Source organism: Oncorhynchus masou, chromosome 29 (genome assembly GCF_036934945.1).
Source record: "Oncorhynchus masou masou isolate Uvic2021 chromosome 29, UVic_Omas_1.1, whole genome shotgun sequence".
NCBI classification, from domain to species: domain Eukaryota; kingdom Metazoa; phylum Chordata; class Actinopteri; order Salmoniformes; family Salmonidae; genus Oncorhynchus; species Oncorhynchus masou.
The window spans coordinates 68,184,070-68,204,405 of record NC_088240.1 but is presented as its reverse complement, the minus strand read 5'-3'; the positions used below and the strand labels follow the sequence as shown (position 1 = coordinate 68,204,405).

At 41.4% G+C, this 20,336-nt stretch overlaps 1 protein-coding gene across 5 annotated transcripts in view; it reads left to right on the top strand.

The window, feature by feature from the left end:
- The window catches only part of LOC135520383 (dihydropyrimidinase-like), a 75,627-nt gene that overhangs the window by 34,649 nt on the left and 20,642 nt on the right, over nt 1–20,336 (top strand). For 2 of the 5 annotated variants that reach the window (XM_064945896.1, XM_064945895.1), the window contains exons 4-8: nt 8,630–8,819; nt 9,282–9,438; nt 9,688–9,771; nt 9,878–10,019; nt 10,526–10,668. In XM_064945896.1, the coding sequence (XP_064801968.1) occupies nt 8,630–8,819; nt 9,282–9,438; nt 9,688–9,771; nt 9,878–10,019; nt 10,526–10,668 (716 nt within the window). Of the gene's footprint in view, nt 1–8,629; nt 8,820–9,281; nt 9,439–9,687; nt 9,777–9,877; nt 10,020–10,525; nt 10,669–20,336 lie in introns of all 5 variants that reach the window. The other 3 variants (XM_064945898.1, XM_064945897.1, XM_064945899.1) reach the window with 3 other exon arrangements.

Below are 20,336 nucleotides of genomic sequence, written 5' to 3'. Positions count from 1 at the left end.
TAAATCTGTTCCTTTAATTCCTTGTCCCCAACACTCTAGTTGACCAGTTTTGATAGCCTTTAGCCGCACCCTCATCCTACTCCTCCTCTGTTCCTCGGGTGATGTGGAGGTAAACCCAGGCCCTGCATGTCCCCAGGCACCCTCATTTGTTGACTTCTGTGATCGAAAAAGCCTTGGTTTTATGCATCAGAAGCCAACATCAGAAGCCTCCTCCCTAAGTTTGTTTTACTTGCTGCTTTAGCACACTCTGCTAACCCTGATGTCCTTGCCGTGTCTGAATCCTGGCTTAGGAAGGCCACCAAAAAATCTGAGATTTTCATACCCAACTATAACACTTTCCGTCAAGATAGAACTGCCAAAGGGGGAGGAGTTGCAATCTACTGCAGAGATAGCCTGCAAAGTTCTGTTATACTTTCCAGGTCTATGCCCAAACAGTTCGAACTTCTAATATTAAAAATGAATCTCTCTAGAAATAAGTCTCTCACTGTTGCTGCCTGCTACCGACCCCCCTCAGCTCCCAGCTGTGCCTTGGACACCATCTGTGAATTGATTGCCCCCCATCTAGCTTCAGAGTTTGTTCTGTTAGGTGACCTAAACTGGGATATGCTAAACACCCCAGCAGTCCTACAATCTAAGCTAGATGCCCTCAATCTCACACAAATCATCAAGGACCCCACGTACAACCCTAAATCCGTAAACATGGGCACCCTAATTGACATTATCCTGACCAACTTGCCCTCTAAATACACCTCTGCTGTCTTCAATCAGGATCTCAGCGATCACTGCCTAATTGCCTGAATCCGCTACGGATCCGCGGTCAAACGACCACCCCTCATCACTGTCAATCGCTCCCTAAAACACTTCTGCTAGCAGGTCTTTCTAATCCACCTGGCCCGGGTATCCTGGAAGGATATTGACCTCATCCCGTCACTTGAGGATGCCTGGTCATTCTTTAAAAGTAACTTCCTCAAATCTTAGACAAGAATGCTCCGTTAAAAAAATGCAGATCTAAGAACAGATATAGCCCTTGGTTCACTCCAGACCTGACTGCCCTCGACCAGCACAAAAACATCCTATGGCGGACTGCAATAGCATCGAATAGTCCCCGCGATATGCAACTGTTCAGGGAAGTCAGGAACCAATATACGCAGTCAGTCAGGAAAGCAAAGGCCAGCTTTTTCAAGCAGAAATTTGCATCCTGTAGCTCTAACTCCAAAAAGTTATTGGACACTGAAGTCCATGGAGAACAAGAGCACCTCTTCCCAACTGTCCACTGCACTGAGGCTAGGTAACGCGGTCACCACCGATAAATCCGTGATAATCGAAAACTTCAACAAGCATTTCTCAAAGGCTGGCCATGCCTTCCTCCTGGCTACTCCAACCTCGGCCAACAGCTCCGCCCCCCCCCGCAGCTACTCGCCCACGCCTCCCCAGCTTCTCTTTTACCCAAATCCAGATAGCAGATGTTCTGAAAGAGCTGCAAAACCTGGGCCCATACAAATCAGCTGGGCTTGACAATCTGGACCCTCTATTTCTGAAACTGTCCGCCGCCATTGTCGCAACCCCTATTACCAGCCTGTTCAACCTCTCCTTCGTATCATCTGAGATCCCCAAGGATTGGAAAGCTGCCGCGGTCATCCCCCTCTTCATAGAGGGAGACACTCTGGACCCAAACTGTTACAGACCTATATCCATCCTGCCCTGCCTATCTAAGATCTTCGAAAGCCAAGTCTACAAACAGATCACTGACCATCTCGAATCCCACCGTACCTTCTCCGCTGTGCAATCCGGTTTCCGAGCCGGTCATGGGTGCACATCAGCCACACTCAAGGTACTAAACGATATCATAACCGCCATCGATAAAAGACAGTACTGTGCAGCCGTCTTCATCGACCTGGCCAAGGCTTTCGACTCTGTTAATAATCACCATATTCTTATCGGCAGACTCAGTAGCCTCGGTTTTTCTAATGACTGCCTTGCCTGGTTCACCAACTACTTTGCAGACAGAGTTCAGTGTGTCAAATCGGAGGGCATGTTGTCCGGTCCTCTGGCAGTCTCTATGGGGGTACCACAGGGTTCAATTCTTGGGCCGACTCTTCTCTGTATATATCAATGATGTTGCTCTTGCTGCGGGCGATTCCCTGATCCACCTCAACGCAGATGACACCATTCTGTATACTTCTGGCCCTTCCTTGGACACTGTGCTATCTAACCTCCAAACGAGCTTCAGCAGGTGTATCTCGCTGATAATCCCTAAAGCCAAAACCTCATTTGGCCGCCTTTCCTTCCAGTTCTCTGCTGCCTGCGACTGGAACGAATTGCAAAAATCTCTGAAGTTGGAGACTTTTATCACCCTCACCAACTTTAAACATCTGTTATCTGAGCAGCTAACCGATCACTGCAGCTGTACATAGTCCATCGGTATATAGCCCACCCAATTTACCTACCTCATCCCCATACTGTTTTTATTTTATTTACTTTTCTGCTCTTTTGCACACCTGTATCTCTACCTGCACATGTTCATCTGATCATTTATCACTCCAGTGTTAATCTGCTAAATTGTAATTATTCACTCCTATGGCCTATTTATTGCCTACCTCCTCATGCCTTTTGCACACAATGTATATAGATTATTTTTTTCTACTATGTTATTGACTTGTTTATTGTTTATTTTTTAATCCATGTATAACTCTGTGTTGTTTTCTGTTCACACTGCTATGCTTTATCTTGGCCAGGTTGCAATAGCAAATGAGAACTTGTTCTCAACTAGCCTACCGTGTGGCGTTAACCCTTAACAGTGAAAACAGGGTTTTTTCATCTCACAGATCACAATGACATCTCACCCATAGGAATACATTGTCTGCTCCCCTAAATTCAACCTGCAGCCAATGTGGGTTATGAATACCTTATGAACCTGTCTTCGATGACAATCCATCAGGCCAATATGAGGTCTACCTGTGTCAATTCTAAGCTTCCTGGAGCAACCGGAATTGATTAAATTCACCCGAAAGGTGTTTCGATATACCAAACCTGCAGTTTGTGAAACTCACTGCATTCAACCCTATGCAGATCAGTCAATTCTTAACGTAAAGACTTTAAATTCTGGATTCCGTAAGAGCATACCCCAATCAGGATATTTGTTTACTTGTAGCTTCCTGTGCCAACCGGAAGTGCCTTAAATTGGGGTCATAGGGGCTGTTTTGAAGGGTTAAAAAGGTCTGATGTTTCCAAAACTTCATATGTGTGATTAGGTAACCCTCATGAACTGTAAATCTGTCAGTTCTCCCATCAGACTTCCAAGAAAAGCTCACACATACACACCGCAAGGTGGGAGTGAAATACAGAGCCTGCAATAGTTACTTTTGCTCGAACTACAAATAACCGTCAGACCTAGAGCTCTGACACTTTAGAAACCTGTTCTAGAGCTCAAGTCGATAGTGCACGGTGAGTTATGTGGCTCTAGAAGGTTCCTTGTAAAGCCTTGTACATTTGCAATAACTTCAATTCATTTTGAAAATCACGAAAATGACAACATTTAGAAAAGTCCCAGAGTCCCAAGACTAGGTGCATTGAAACCGCCTCGGGCCCATAGAGACGGACCCTAACATTTCTGTCCGTTAGCTCATTCAAGGACCCCATAGAACCGCACGGAAAATGTGGATTTTCAGTACCAATTAAGGTTGCAGCTTGGGCTCCAAATGACCTATCGGTCACCTCAGCTAGGCCTACACTTTAAACAATGCCACTTAATATAATGTTTAAATAACATACATTACTCATCTCATATGTATATACTGTACGCTATACTGTACGCATCTACTGCATCTTGCCATCTTTATGTAATGCATTTATCATTAGCCACTTTAAACTATGCCACTTTTATGTTAACATACCCTACATTACTCATCTCATATGGATATACTCTACTCGATACCATCTAATGCATCTTGCCTATGCCGTTCTGTACCATCACTCATTCATATATCTTCATGTACATATTCTTTATCCCTTTACACTTGTGTGTATAAGGTCGTAGTTATGGAATTGTTAGGTTAGATTACTCATTGGTTATTACTGCATTGTCGGAACTAGAAGCACAAGCATTTCGCTACACTCGCATTAACATCTGCTAGCCATGTGTATGTGACAAATAAAATTAGATTTTGAATTTTTGTTTTGTTTTGATTTTACACATAATGTCAGAACTGGACCCGCAGCTAGAACGTAACTACGTGTTTTATGTTTTTATTATGTGAAGGGCCTGCTTTGAAATGTGTGATAGTTGGCTTCTAAACGAGTTGGAAAAAGTGGGTGTGGTGTCAGAATGATATCTCGTTGACCGATGGGCAGTGACTTGCTGGCTGACTTTTTCCCATTTGAAATATGTTTAAACAGTGATAGACCATCACCAAATGGATATTCTGAAATCAACACTAACAAGCATAGAAGAGGAACCAGAATCACTGCCCGGCCATCCTGAGTTCATCGGGCCAGCCAATATCGCATTCCTGCAGTATTTTTGAGCATGTCAAATTTGTGATGGTAAATGCCCATTGAAACATATTGCAAATGGACAACCATGCGCCTGGTGATTGGAACGGGTTACCAGGAGCACTTAAAAAAATTGTTTTTAATGCCTTTAAGGGGGTGCAAGTGGTTCACGGTTGGGTAGGGAGCACCCCCCACCCGTGCCCATCCAATAGGTGGTGCCCCGGGTCATTTTGGATTTTTGGAGTCATTTTGGAGTCCCACTTCTCTCTCATCATACATGACAAATAGACCATCTAGGTTGATTCATGGCTTAAAAATATGAAAATAAAATATGACAAAGGTATGTTCATACAGTTGTTATATAAGTATAATTGACAAAAAAATCGAAAGAATTTTGAAAAAAGGGAGCACTTTTTAAGGGGGTGATAAGTATTTGATTTTCAAAATTTGACCCTATGGTCTTGACTTGATGTGCATTTGCAATATGAAAATGTACAGTGGAGCACGCTCGCCATCTATTGGATTTTTGCTGTGTGACACTTGGCATTTGCCATATGACATTTGCAACATCGTGTATATGTTTCCTACAGTACAAATAAGTTTCCATTCATTTGTGTACATTTCAGAGGGGTATTCCCTTACATGCAAAACTAATTCTATCCAAGCCATGTAAAACAAACCCTATTCAAGCCATGTAAAATCTCGCCATCACGGTTGACAACTCCATTGTGTCCTCCTCCCAGAGCGCTAAGAACCTTGGCGTGATCCTGGACAACACCCTGTCGTTCTCAACCAACATCATGGCGGTGGCCCGTTCCTGTAGGTTCATGCTCTACAACATCCGCAGAGTACGACCCTGCCTCACACAGGAAGCGGCGCAGGTCCTAATCCAGGCACTTGTCATCTCCCGTCTGGATTACTGCAACTCGCTGTTGGCTGGGCTCCCTGCCTGTGCCATTAAACCCCTACAACTCATCCAGAACGCCGCAGCCCGTCTGGTGTTCAACCTTCCCAAGTTCTCTCACATCACCCCGCTCCTCCGCTCTCTCCACTGGCTTCCAGTTGAAGCTCGCATCCGCTACAAGACCATGGTGCTTGCCTACGGAGCTGTGAGGGGAACGGCACCGCAGTACCTCCAGGCTCTGATCAGGCCCTACACCCAAGCAAGGGCACTGCGTTCATCCACCTCTGGCCTGCTCGCCTCCCTACCATTGAGGAAGTACAGTTCCCGCTCAGCCCAGTCAAAACTGTTCGCTGCTCTGGCCCCCCAATAGTGGAACAAACTCACCTCACGACGCCAGGACAGCGGAGTCAATCACCACCTTCCGGAGACACCTGAAACCCCACCACTTCAAGGAATACCTAGGATAGGATAAGTAATCCTTCTCACCACCCCCCTTAATGATTTAGATGCACTATTGTAAAGTGGCTGTTCCACTGGATGTCAGAAGGTGAATTCACCAATTTGTAAGTCGCTCTGGATAAGAGCGTCTGCTAAATGACTTAAATGTAAATGTAAAACTAATCCTATCCAAGCCATGTAAAACTAACCCTATTCAAGCCATGTGAAACTAACCCTGTCCAAGCTATGAAAAACTAACTCTGTCCAAGCCAGGTAAAACAAACTCTACCCAAACCATGTAAAACTAATTCTGTCCAAGCCATGTGAAACTAATCCTATCCAAGCCATGCAAAACTAACCCTATCCAAACCATTTTAAACTAATCCTATCCAAGCCATGCAAAACTAACCCTATCCATGCCATGTAAAATTAACCATATCCTATCTATGCCATGCAAACCTAACCCTTTCCAAGCCATGCAAAACTAACCCTATCCAAGCCATGTAAAATTAACCATATCCTATCCATGCCATGCAAACCTAACCCTTTCCAAGCCATTTAAAACTAACCCTATCCAAGCCATACAAAACTAACCCTATCCAAGCCATGCAAAACTAACCCTATCCAAGCCATGTAAAATTAACCATATCCTATCCATGCCATGCAAACCTAACCCTTTCCAAGCCATTTAAAACTAACCCTATCCAAGCCATGCAAAACTAACCCTATCCAAGCCATGTAAAATTAACCATATCCTATCCATGCCATGCAAACCTAACCCTTTCCAAGCCATTTTAAACTAATCCTATCCAAGCCATGCAAAACTAACCCTATCCAAGCCATGTAAAATTAACCATATCCTATCCATGCCATGCAAACCTAACCCTTTCCAAGCCATTTAAAACTAACCCTATCCAAGCCATGCAAAACTAACCCTATCCAAGCCATGCAAAACTAACCCTATCCAAGCCATGCAAAACTAACCCTATCCAAGCCATGCAAAACTAACCCTATCCAAGCCATGTAAAACTAACGCTACCCAAGTCATGCAAATCTAACCCTATCCAAGCCATGCAAAACCAACCTTATCCAAGCCATGTCAAACTAACCCTCTCCAAGCCATGTAAAACTAACCCTATCAAAGCCATGTAAAACTACCCCTCAAAGCCATGCAAAAATAATCCTATCCAAGACATGTAAAACTACCTCTCAAAGCCATGTAAAACTAACCCTATCCAAGCCATGTAAAACTAACTCTATCCAAGCCATGCAAAACTAACTCTATCCAATCCTAGTCTAGATGATGAAGTTCTACTCTTGGTGATGTAAGATTTGACCGTTGGTTATAAAATACTTTGTCCCATGAGTGTGTGAAATACCTAATGTGGGCTAAGGTACTGGTAAGAAATGTTTCCTCTGAGATTAGTAGAGTACCTATATTTTCATCTATCTATGCAGCACAGTATGTGCTTGAACTAGTTAACATTGTTTTCAAATCTTCACAGATGTGGATAGCTATTGATGTCTAGTTGTGTTGTCTTTGAGACTCTTTGCCCATGTTGGTAAATAAGGAGCCCACACATTGATTCTATTGCAGCACCAACATAACTATGGAATGTCAAATCACATAATGTCTGACAGTAACATATCACACATGAAGATGTTTTACCATACATGCTAGTATTACAAAACCCACAGCAAACAGACACACAGTCTTCTTCATCTTTGTCTACCCTGTTCTCTCCATTCATCTCATGTACCTTGTCATGTGTGTCATCAAGGTGCATCCTAGAACACAGCCAACATAACCTTATCATTGGCGGTCATTTGGTCATGTAATTCATATATGAGTATAAGAGTACCATTTACGTGTCATGGCCTACATAAAGGCACATGGACAGTAGCTCATCTCATTCCTCCATATGAGGTACGGGAACCAAACCAAACTTGTTTTGCAGTGTCATGTTTTGCAATCTCATGACACTGGAATTACAGTTCATAGCTTTCATTGTTGATAATTTTATAATTGATCATTTTACCCCTCTATGGCATTCATTCTTGCGCACATTTGAAAATGAAGTTATGTTGCTGAGAATGTTTTTATGCTGCTGCAATGTGGAAGCAAAGAGCACAATAAATGATTAACTAAGGGGGAAACTATTTGACTTATTACTTAACTCTTATTTTGTATGTTCCTTGTCAATGTCTGAAGGGGCAAGGTTCATTACAGTAACTGTCCTCTGTTTTAGCTGAACAGGTGGGTCGGTGTTAACCTGAAATGATACTAAAATCAGTATTCACTCAATACAATATCAGTTACACAAAAAGTCCAAGGATCAACACCGACTTCCGTTTGATTCAGGTTGAAATGTTCTCGCTCTGAATTGTTAACTTTCTTTTCCAAGGTGATGTCTATAGAATAACCACTAGAGGTCAGCAGATGACCAATATGTAGTCTGTTTGTGGTGACAAAATATTCAGGAGATACATTTATTGTGAGCATGTTTAGAGTGAGTTTACAGATAACTTTTATGTAAACGATTAGAAACTAAACTTCCATAGAGTAGTATTCGTAATAAAACCATTGTCTGTTTGAAAAAACATGTAACATGTCAGCTTCCTCCCTCAACACTAGCTGAGGAAAACCTGTTTGCGTCATGGTGTAATATTCTATGCTCATATGCTCATGCTTGTATAACCTTTTGTAACAAAAGTTTATCTGAGTCACACAGGCAGTTTTTATTTTATCTGGCATTTAGGGGGCAGTTTTTAAACTGACCTTCTCTCACTTGGCAGGGGGCTAAGAAGATGCTGTCCCTGGGCATCACAGGGCCGGAGGGTCATGAGTTGTGTCGTCCTGAGGAGGTGGAGGCTGAAGCCACCCAGAGAGCCATCACCATCGCCCACGCTGTCAACTGCCCGCTCTATGTTGTCCACGTCATGAGCAAGTCTGCTGCTAAGGTGGTGTCCAACGCACGCAGAAATGGTGAGGGGGCCTGACAATGCCTGCTGGGAGGAACTGTGGGTGGGAAAGAATGACAGAGACAGAGAGAGACAGAGAGAGTGAGAGAGAATGAGAGAGAGACAGACAGACAGAGACAGAGAGAGTGAGAGAGAATGAGAGAGAGACAGACAGAGACAGAGAGAGTGAGAGAGAATGAGAGAGAGACAGACAGACAGACAGAGACAGAGAGAGTGAGAGAGAATGAGAGAGAGACAGACAGACAGAGACAAAGAGAGTGAGAGAGAATGAGAGAGACAGACAGACAGAGACAGAGAGAGTGAGAGAGAATGAGAGAGAGACAGACAGACAGAGACAGAGAGAGTGAGAGAGAATGAGAGAGAGACAGACAGACAGAGACAGAGAGAGTGAGAGAGAGGCTCAACATGACATGGATGGTGTTCTGTGTTATGTGTGCATGTTTTGGGGATGTTTTTGCCACAACAGGCCGTGTGGTGTTTGGAGAGCCCATAGCAGCAGGACTGGGTACAGATGGCACCCACTGCTGGCACAAAGACTGGGCCCACGCTGCCAAGTTCGTCATGGGCCCACCTCTGAGGCCCGACCCCAGCACCCCGGGTTACCTTATGGACCTACTGGCAAAGTATGTGGAGCCTTAAACAATATCAACCTGCTCTCACTGTCCCTCTCCTGCCCTTTTCACTGAGTAAAGCATATTAGGTTACACCTTCCATGCACCCTCTGTCACATAAGTGCTCCATAACACTGTCATAATGACATTACAGATGTTATAAGTAGTCATGACTAGCTATCAGCATATGATCCCAACAGTCATGACTGTTTATAACATATATCACATAATATATGTATAATTGGAGTGTATGTAACACAGTGTTACCAACCAGCCAGGAACACAGGAACTGGGAAGGTGGACAACAGTGGAAAACACAGTGGAATCTTTGAAAAAGCAAGGAAAGTGAGGTGAAACTGCATATTGTCGGTGCAATAGAAATGAATGACAGGCAGTAAAGATGGCTGCCTTACCGTTTAGTGATGTCGATGCTTCTGTTTCATTCTTCCAGTGATGACCTCAGCGTGACTGGGACAGACAACTGCACATTCTCTGTGTGTCAGAAAGCCCTGGGCAAAGACGACTTTACAAAGATCCCCAATGGAGTCAACGGAGTGGAGGACAGGATGTCTGTCATTTGGGAGAAGGGCGTTGTCAGTTAGGCCTCTCATTCATCATATCACATCATTCTTTATTATACACACTATAGGCCAGTTTCCCGGACAGATTAAGCCTATAGCCCTACACCAAAAAGCATACTCATGGAGATTCTCCACTGAAAGTGATGTTTTTGTTGTTGTCCAGGACAAGGATACAGCTCATACAAAAATGAGTGGTCAGAATCAATCCAAACTGTCATAGTGGATGTAGCAGCAGGCTAGCTTTCTTTCTGTCCTTCTCTTTCCATTTATTTCTTCCTCCCTTACTTCTTTCTGCCCTTCTCTCAGGATCGGTTGACCCGGAGGCTATTGCAAAAATTAACATTGTAAAACGCTGGCAAAAAAATGACACGTTTTGATATTTGGAGTGAAACTTTTAATCGCTTACTGCACCATTAAGCATTGACCTTTGGTCAGGTTAATTATGTCAGGAAATATGGAATTTGTCATTCATATCCAGAATGTTGAAACTCAGTATTTTGTGTAATTACTTTCCGCAGCATAGCGGGAAAATGGACGAGAATCGATTCGTAGCTGTCACCAGCAGCAATGCAGCAAAAATCTTCAACTTCTACCCCCAGAAGGGAAAGATCGCTAAGGGATGTGATGCTGATGTGGTCATATGGGACCCGAAGGCAACCAGGTGAGACAAGGATAAAGAACGTCCAAGACGTTTCTCGTTAAACACATAGTGAAATACTGATGTTTCGCTAAATAATGAACTGTTTTGATGATGCTACATTTTAAATCTTAAATCTTTGTGTATGCATATTATCCAACTAGTAGCATTCCATCACTACTATTAACGACGTCGTACACTGCAGATTGTGCAGACAAATCGAGCTTCCCACAAAGCCTGTTTTGGCTAAATATGAAAATAGTTTCATGTTAACTAGCTATGGTACAGCCTGTCACGCCCTGGTTTATATTTATTATGTTATCTTCATTTATTGAGTCAGGCCAGGGTGTGACATGGGTTTATTTGTAGTGTGTTTCGTCTTGGGGTTGTGTGGGGTGTACAGATTGGTCTATGGCTGCCTGAGGCGGTTCTCAATCAGAGTCAGGTGATTATCGTTGTCTCTGATTGGGAACCCTATTTAGGTAGCCTGGGTTTCACTGTGTGTTTGTGGGTGATTGTTCCTGTCTCTGTGTTTGTTGCACCAGTCAGGGCTGTTTCGGTTTTCAACGTTTGTTGTTTTGTATTGTTCGTGTTTCGTCAATATTAAAGATGTATGGAACGAACCACGTTGCATTTTGGTCCGATCCTTATTCCACCTCTTCGTCAGAGAAGGAGGTAGAAGAATGCGGTTACACAGCCTGGATATATCTAGCAATGGTACAGCCTGAATACAACTAGCTATGGTAGTACTACAGCCTGGATATAACTAACTATGGTAGTACTACAGCCTGGATATAACTAACTATGGTAGTACTACAGCCTGGATATAACTAACTATGGTAGTACTACAGCCTGGATATAACTAACTATGGTAGTACTACAGCCTGGATATAACTAACTATGGTAGTACTACAGCCTGGATACAACTAGCTATGGTAGTACTACAGCCTGGATATAACTAACTATGGTAGTACTACAGCCTGAATACAACTAGCTATGGTAGTACTACAGCCTGGATATAACTAACTATGGTAGTACTACAGCCTGGATATAACTAACTATGGTAGTACTACAGCCTGGATACAACTAACTATGGTAGTACTACAGCCTGGATATAACTAACTATGGTAGTACTACAGCCTGGATATAACTAACTATGGTAGTACTACAGCCTGGATACAACTAACTATGGTAGTACTACAGCCTGGATATAACTAACTATGGTAGTACTACAGCCTGAATACAACTAGCTATGGTAGTACTACAGCCTGGATACAACTAACTATGGTAGTACTACAGCCTGGATATAACTAACTATGGTAGTACTACAGCCTGGATACAACTAGCTATGGTAGTACTACAGCCTGGATATAACTAACTATGGTAGTACTACAGCCTGAATACAACTAGCTATGGTAGTACTACAGCCTGGATATAACTAACTATGGTAGTACTACAGCCTGGATATAACTAACTATGGTAGTACTACAGCCTGAATACAACTAGCTATGGTAGTACTACAGCCTGGATATAACTAACTATGGTAGTACTACAGCCTGGATATAACTAACTATGGTACTACAGCCTGAATACAACTAGCTATGGTAGTACTACAGCCTGGATATAACTAACTATGGTAGTACTACAGCCTGGATATAACTAACTATGGTAGTGGATATAACTAACAGCCTGGATATAACTAACTATGGTAGTACTACAGCCTGGATATAACTAACTATGGTAGTACTACAGCCTGGATATAACTAACTATGGTAGTACTACAGCCTGGATATAACTAACTATGGTAGTACTACAGCCTGGATACAACTAGCTATGGTAGTACTACAGCCTGGATATAACTAACTATGGTAGTACTACAGCCTGAATACAACTAGCTATGGTAGTACTACAGCCTGGATATAACTAACTATGGTAGTACTACAGCCTGGATATAACTAACTATGGTAGTACTACAGCCTGGATACAACTAACTATGGTAGTACTACAGCCTGGATATAACTAACTATGGTAGTACTACAGCCTGAATACAACTAGCTATGGTAGTACTACAGCCTGGATATAACTAACTATGGTAGTACTACAGCCTGGATATAACTAACTATGGTAGTACTACAGCCTGAATACAACTAGCTATGGTAGTACTACAGCCTGGATATAACTAACTATGGTAGTACTACAGCCTGGATATAACTAACTATGGTAGTACTACAGCCTGAATACAACTAGCTATGGTAGTACTACAGCCTGGATATAACTAACTATGGTAGTACTACAGCCTGGATATAACTAACTATGGTAGTACTACAGCCTGAATACAACTAGCTATGGTAGTACTACAGCCTGGATATAACTAACTATGGTAGTACTACAGCCTGAATACAACTAGCTATGGTAGTACTACAGCCTGGATATAACTAACTATGGTAGTACTACAGCCTGGATATAACTAACTATGGTAGTACTACAGCCTGAATACAACTAGATGGTATACTACAGCCTGGAATAACTATGGTAGTACTACAGCCTGGATATAACTAACTATGGTAGTACTACAGCCTGAATACAACTAACTATGGTAGTACTACAGCCTGGATATAACTAACTATGGTAGTACTACAGCCTGAATACAACTAGCTATGGTAGTACTACAGCCTGGATATAACTAACTACTATGGTATGGTAGTACTACAGCCTGGATATAACTAACTATGGTAGTACTACAGCCTGGATATAACTATGGTAGTACTATGGTATAACTAACTATGGTAGTACTACAGCCTGGATATAACTAACTATGGTAGTACTACAGCCTGGATATAACTAACTATGGTAGTACTACAGCCTGGATATAACTAACTATGGTAGTACTACAGCCTGGATATAACTAACTATGGTAGTACTACAGCCTGGATACAACTAGCTATGGTAGTACTACAGCCTGGATATAACTAACTATGGTAGTACTACAGCCTGGATATAACTAACTATGGTAGTACTACAGCCTGGATATAACTAACTATGGTAGTACTACAGCCTGGATATAACTAACTATGGTAGTACTACAGCCTGGATATAACTAACTATGGTAGTACTACAGCCTGGATATAACTAACTATGGTAGTACTACAGCCTGGATATAACTAACTATGGTAGTACTACAGCCTGGATATAACTAACTATGGTAGTACAACAGCCTGGATATAACTAACTATGGTAGTACTACAGCCTGGATATAACTAACTATGGTAGTACTACAGCCTGGATATAACTAACTATGGTAGTACTACAGCCTGGATATAACTAACTATGGTAGTACTACAGCCTGGATATAACTAACTATGGTAGTACTACAGCCTGGATATAACTAACTATGGTAGTACTACAGCCTGGATATAACTAACTATGGTAGTACTACAGCCTGGATATAACTAACTATGGGAGTACTACAGCCTGGATATAACTAACTATGGGAGTACTACAGCCTGGATATAACTAACTATAGTAGTACTACAGCCTGGATATAACTAACTATGGTAGTACTACAGCCTGGATATAACTAACTATGGTAGAACTACAGCCTGGATATAACTAACTATGGTAATACTACAGCCTGGATATAACTAACTATGGGAGTACTACAGCCTGGATATAACTAACTATGGTACACCCTAGATATAACTATGGTACAGTCTGGATATAACTAACTATGGTACAGCCTGGATATAACTAACTATGGTACAGCCTGGATATAACTATGGTACAGCCTGGATATAACTATGGTACAGTCTGGATATAACTATGGTACAGTCTGGATATAACTAACTATGGTACAGCCTGGATATAACTAACTATAGTACAGCCTGGATATAACTATGGTACAGTCTGGATATAACTATGGTAAGGCCTGGAAATATCTATGGTACAGTCTGGATATAACTATGGTACAGTCTGGATATAACTATGGTACACCCTGGATATAACTATGGGACAGCTGGGATATAACTATGGTACAGCCTGGATATAACTAACTATGGTACAGCCTGGATATAACTATGGTACAGTCTGGATATAACTATGGTACAGCCTGGATATAACTATGGTACAGCCTGGATATAACTAACTATGGTACAGTCTGGATATAACTATGGTACAGCCTGGATATAACTATGGTACAGCCTGGATATAACTATGGTACAGCCTGGATATAACTATGGTACAGTCTGGATATAACTATGGTACAGTCTGGATATAACTATGGTACAGTCTGGATATAACTATGGTACAGCCTGGATATAACTATGGTACAGCCTGGATATAACTATGGGACAGCTGGGATATAACTATGGTAGTGTAACGCCGTTCTTCGTTTGTCGCAAGAAAGTCGGACCGAAATGCAGCGTGTTGGTTACTCATGTTAATTAATGAAGAAAGACGGAACGATACCTGAAATAACTAATAAATACAAAAAACAAAAAACAAACGGAACGTGAAACCTAAGTACAGCCTATCTGGTGAAACTACACAGAGACAGGAACAATCACCCACGAAATACACAGTGAAACCCAGGCTACCTAAATACGGTTCCCTATCAGAGACAACAAGAATCACCTGACTCTGATTGAGAACCGCCTCAGGCAGCCAAACCTAAACTAAACACACCCCTAATCAACCACAATCCCAATGCCTACAAAAACCCCAATACGACAACACAATAACATAGACCCATGTCACACCCTGGCCTGACCAACTAATTATCTAAAACACAAAATACTAAGACCAAGGCGTGACAGGTACAGTCTGGATATAACTATGGTACAGCCTGGATATAACTATGGTACAGCCTGGATATAACTATGGTACAGTCTGGATATAACTATGGTACAGCCTGGATATAACTATGGTACAGTCTGGATATAACTATGGTACAGTCTGGATATAACTAACTATGGTACAGTCTGGATATAACTAACTATGGTACAGTCTGGATATAACTAACTATGGTACAGTCTGGATATAACTATGGTACAGCCTGGATATAACTATGGTACAGCCTGGATATAACTAACTATGGTACAGTCTGGATATAACTATGGTACAGCCTGGATATAACTAACTATGGTACAGTCTGGATATAACTATGGTACAGCCTGGATATAACTATGGTACAGCCTGGATATAACTATGGTACAGCCTGGATATAACTAACTATGGTACAGCCTGGATATAACTATGGTACAGCCTGGATATAACTAACTATGGTACAGCCTGGATATAACTAACTATGGTACAGCCTGGATATAACTATGGTACAGCCTGGATATAACTAACTATGGTACAGCCTGGATATAACTAACTATGGTACAGCCTGGATATAACTATGGTACAGCCTGGATATAACTATGGTACAGTCTAGATATAACTATGGGACAGCCTGGATATAACTATGGTACAGCCTGGATATAACTATGGTACAGCCTGGATATAACTATGGGACAGCCTGGATATAACTAACTATGTTACAGTCTGGATATAACTATGGTACAGCCTGGATATAACTATGGTACAGCCTGGATATAACTATGGGACAGCCTGGATATAACTAACTATGGTACACCCTGGATATAACTATGGTACACCCTGGATATAACTATGGTACAGCCTGGATATAACTATGGTACAGCCTGGATATAACTATGGGACAGCCTGGATATAACTATGGGACAGCCTGGATATAACTAACTATGGTACAGCCTGGATATAACTATGGTACAGCCTGGATATAACTATGGTACATCCTGGATATAACTATGGGACAGCCTGGATATAACTAACTATGGTACAGTCTGGATATAACTAGCTATGGTACAGCCTGGATATAACTATGGTACAGTTTGGATATAACTAGCTATGGTACAGCCTGGATATAACTATGGTACAGTCTGGATATAACTATGGTACAGCCTGGATATAACTATGGTACAGCCTGGATATAACTATGGTAAAGCCTGGATATAACTATGGTACAGCCTGGATATAACTATGGTACAGCCTGGATATAACTATGGTACAGTCTGGATATGACTATGGTACAGTCTGGATATAACTATGGTACAGTCTGGATATAACTATGGTAAAGCCTGGATATAACTATGGTACAGTCTGGATATAACGAACTATGGTACAGTCTGGATATAACTATGGTACAGCCTGGATATAACTATGGTACAGCCTGGATATAACTATGGTAAAGCCTGGATATAACTATGGTACAGCCTGGATATAACTATGGTACAGCCTGGATATAACTATGGTACAGCCTGGATATAACTATGGTACAGTCTGGATATGACAATGGTACAGTCTGGATATAACTATGGTACAGTCTGGATATAACTATGGTAAAGCCTGGATATAACTATGGTACAGTCTGGATATAACGAACTATGGTACAGTCTGGATATAACTATGGTACAGCCTGGATATAACTATGGTACAGCCTGGATATAACTATGGTACAGCCTGGATATAACTATGGTACAGCCTGGATATAACTATGGTACAGCCTGGATATAACTATGGTAAAGCCTGGATATAACTATGGTACAGCCTGGATATAACTATGGTACAGCCTGGATATAACTATGGTACAGTCTGGATATAACTATGGTACAGCCTGGATATAACTATGGTACAGCCTGGATATAACTATGAGACAGCCTGGATATAACTATGATACAGTCTGGATATAACGAACTATGGTACACCCTGGATATAACTAACTATGGTACAGTCTGGATATAACTATGGTACAGTCTGGATAAACTAACTATGGTACAGTCTGGATATAACTAACTATGGTACAGTCTGGATATAACTATGGTACAGTCTGGATATAACTATGGTACAGCTTGGATATAACTATGATACACCCTGGATATAACTATGGTACAGTCTGGATATAACTATGGTACACACTGGATATAACTATGGTACAGCCTGGATATAACTATGGTACAGCCTGGATATAACTATGGTACAGTCTGGATATAACTAACTATGGTACAGTCTGGATATAACTATGGTACAGTCTGGATATAACTATGGTACACCCTGGATATAACTATGATACAGTCTGGATATAACTATGATACAGCCTGGATATAACTATGGTACAGCCTGGATATAACTATGGTACAGTCTGGATATAACTATGGTACAGTCTGGATATAACTATGGTACAGCCTGGATATAACTATGGTAAAGCCTGGATATAACTATGGTACAGCCTGGATATAACTATGGTACAGTCTGGATACAACTATGGTACAGTCTGGATATAACTATGGTACAGCCTGGATATAACTATGGTACAGTCTGGATATAACTATGGTACAGCCTGGATATAACTATGGTACAGCCTGGATATAACTATGGTACAGCCTGGATATAACTATGGTACAGTCTGGATATAACTATGGTACAGTCTGGATATAACTATGGTACAGTCTGGATATAACTAACTATGGTACAGCCTGGATATAACTATGGGACAGCCTGGATATAACTATGGTACAGCCTGGATATAACTATGGTACAGTCTGGATATAACTATGGTACAGCCTGGATATAACTATGGTACAGCCTGGATATAACTATGGTACAGCCTGGAAATAACTATGGTACAGCCTGGATATAACTAACTATGGTACAGCCTGTGTCACGCCTTGGTCTTAGTATTTTGTGTTTTAGTTGACTAGTTAGTTGGGCCAGGGTGTGACATGGGTTTATTGTTTGTTGTATTCTTAGTGGGGTTTTTTAGTTATTGGGATTGTAGCTGATTAGGGGCGTGTGTTACTTAGGTTTGGCTGCCTGAGGCGGTTCTCAATCAGACTCAGGTGATTCTCGTTGTCTCTGATTGGGAACCGTATTTAGGTAGCCTGGGTTTCGCTTTGTATTTCGTTGGTTATTGTTCCTGTCTCTATGTTAGTGTTCACCAGTCAGGCTGTAATAGGTTTCACGTTCCGTTTTGTTGTTTTGTATTTATTAGTTATTTCATGTATAGTTTCGTTGTTTGTTTCACTAATAAATATGAGTAACCAACACGCTGCATTTCGGTCCGACTCTCTTTCCACAAACGAAGAACGTCATTACAGCCTGGATATAACTAACTATGGTACAGTCTGGATATAACTATGGTACAGCCTGGATATAACTATGGTACAGTCTGGATATAACTATGGTACAGCCTGGATATAACTATGGTACAGTCTGGATATAACTATGGTACAGCCTGGATATAACTATGGTACAGTCTGGATATAACTATCATACAGCCTGGATATAACTATGGTACAGCTTGGATATAACTATGGTACAGTCTGGATATAACTAACTATGGTACAGTCTGGATATAACTATGGTACAGTCTGGATATAACTATGGTACACCCTGGATATAACTATGATACAGTCTGGATATAACTATGATACAGCCTGGATATAACTATGGTACAGCCTGGATATAACTATGGTACAGTCTGGATATAACTATGGTACAGTCTGGATATAACTATGGTACAGCCTGGATATAACTAACTATGGTACAGCCTGGGTATAACTAACTATGGTACAGTCTGGATATAACTCGCTATGGTACAGTCTGGATATAACTATGGTACAGTCTGGATATAACTATGGTACAGCCTGGATATAACTATGGTACAGACTGGATATAACTATGAGACAGCCTGGATATAACTATGGTACAGTCTGGATATAACTATGGTACAGCCTGGATATAACTATGAGACAGTCTGGATATAACTAACTATGGTACAGTCTGTATATAACTATGGTACAGTCTGGATATAACTATGGTACAGTCTGGATATAACTATGGTACAGCCTGGATATAACTAACTATGGTACAGCCTGGGTATAACTAACTATGGTACAGTCTGGATATAACTCGCTATGGTACAGCCTGGATATAACGAACTATGGTACAGTCTGGATATAACTATGGTACAGTCTGGATATAACTATGGTGCAGCCTGGATATAACTATGGTACAGTCTGGATATAACTATGTTATTGCCTGGATATAACTAACTATGGTACAGTCTGGATATAACTATGGTACAGTCTGGATATAACTATGGTACAGTCTGGATATAACTATGGTACAGCCTGGATATAACTAACTATGGTACAGCCTGGATATAACTAACTATGGTACAGTCTGGATATAACTCGCTATGGTACAGCCTGGATATAACGAACTATGGTACAGTCTGGATATAACTATGGTACAGTCTGGATATAACTATGGTACAGCCTGGATATAACTATGGTACAGTCTGGATATAACTATGGTACAGCCTGGATATAACTATGGTACAGCCTGGATATAACTATGGTACAGCCTGAATATAACTATGAGACAGCCTGGATATAACTATGGTACAGTCTGGATATAACTATGGTACAGCCTGGATATAACTATGGTACAGTCTGGATATAACTATGGTATTGCCTGGATATAACTATGGTACAGTCTGGATATAACTATGGTACAGTCTGGATATAACTATGTTACAGTCTGGATATAACTATGGTACAGCCTGGATATAACTAACTATGGTACAGCCTGGATATAACTAACTATGGTAC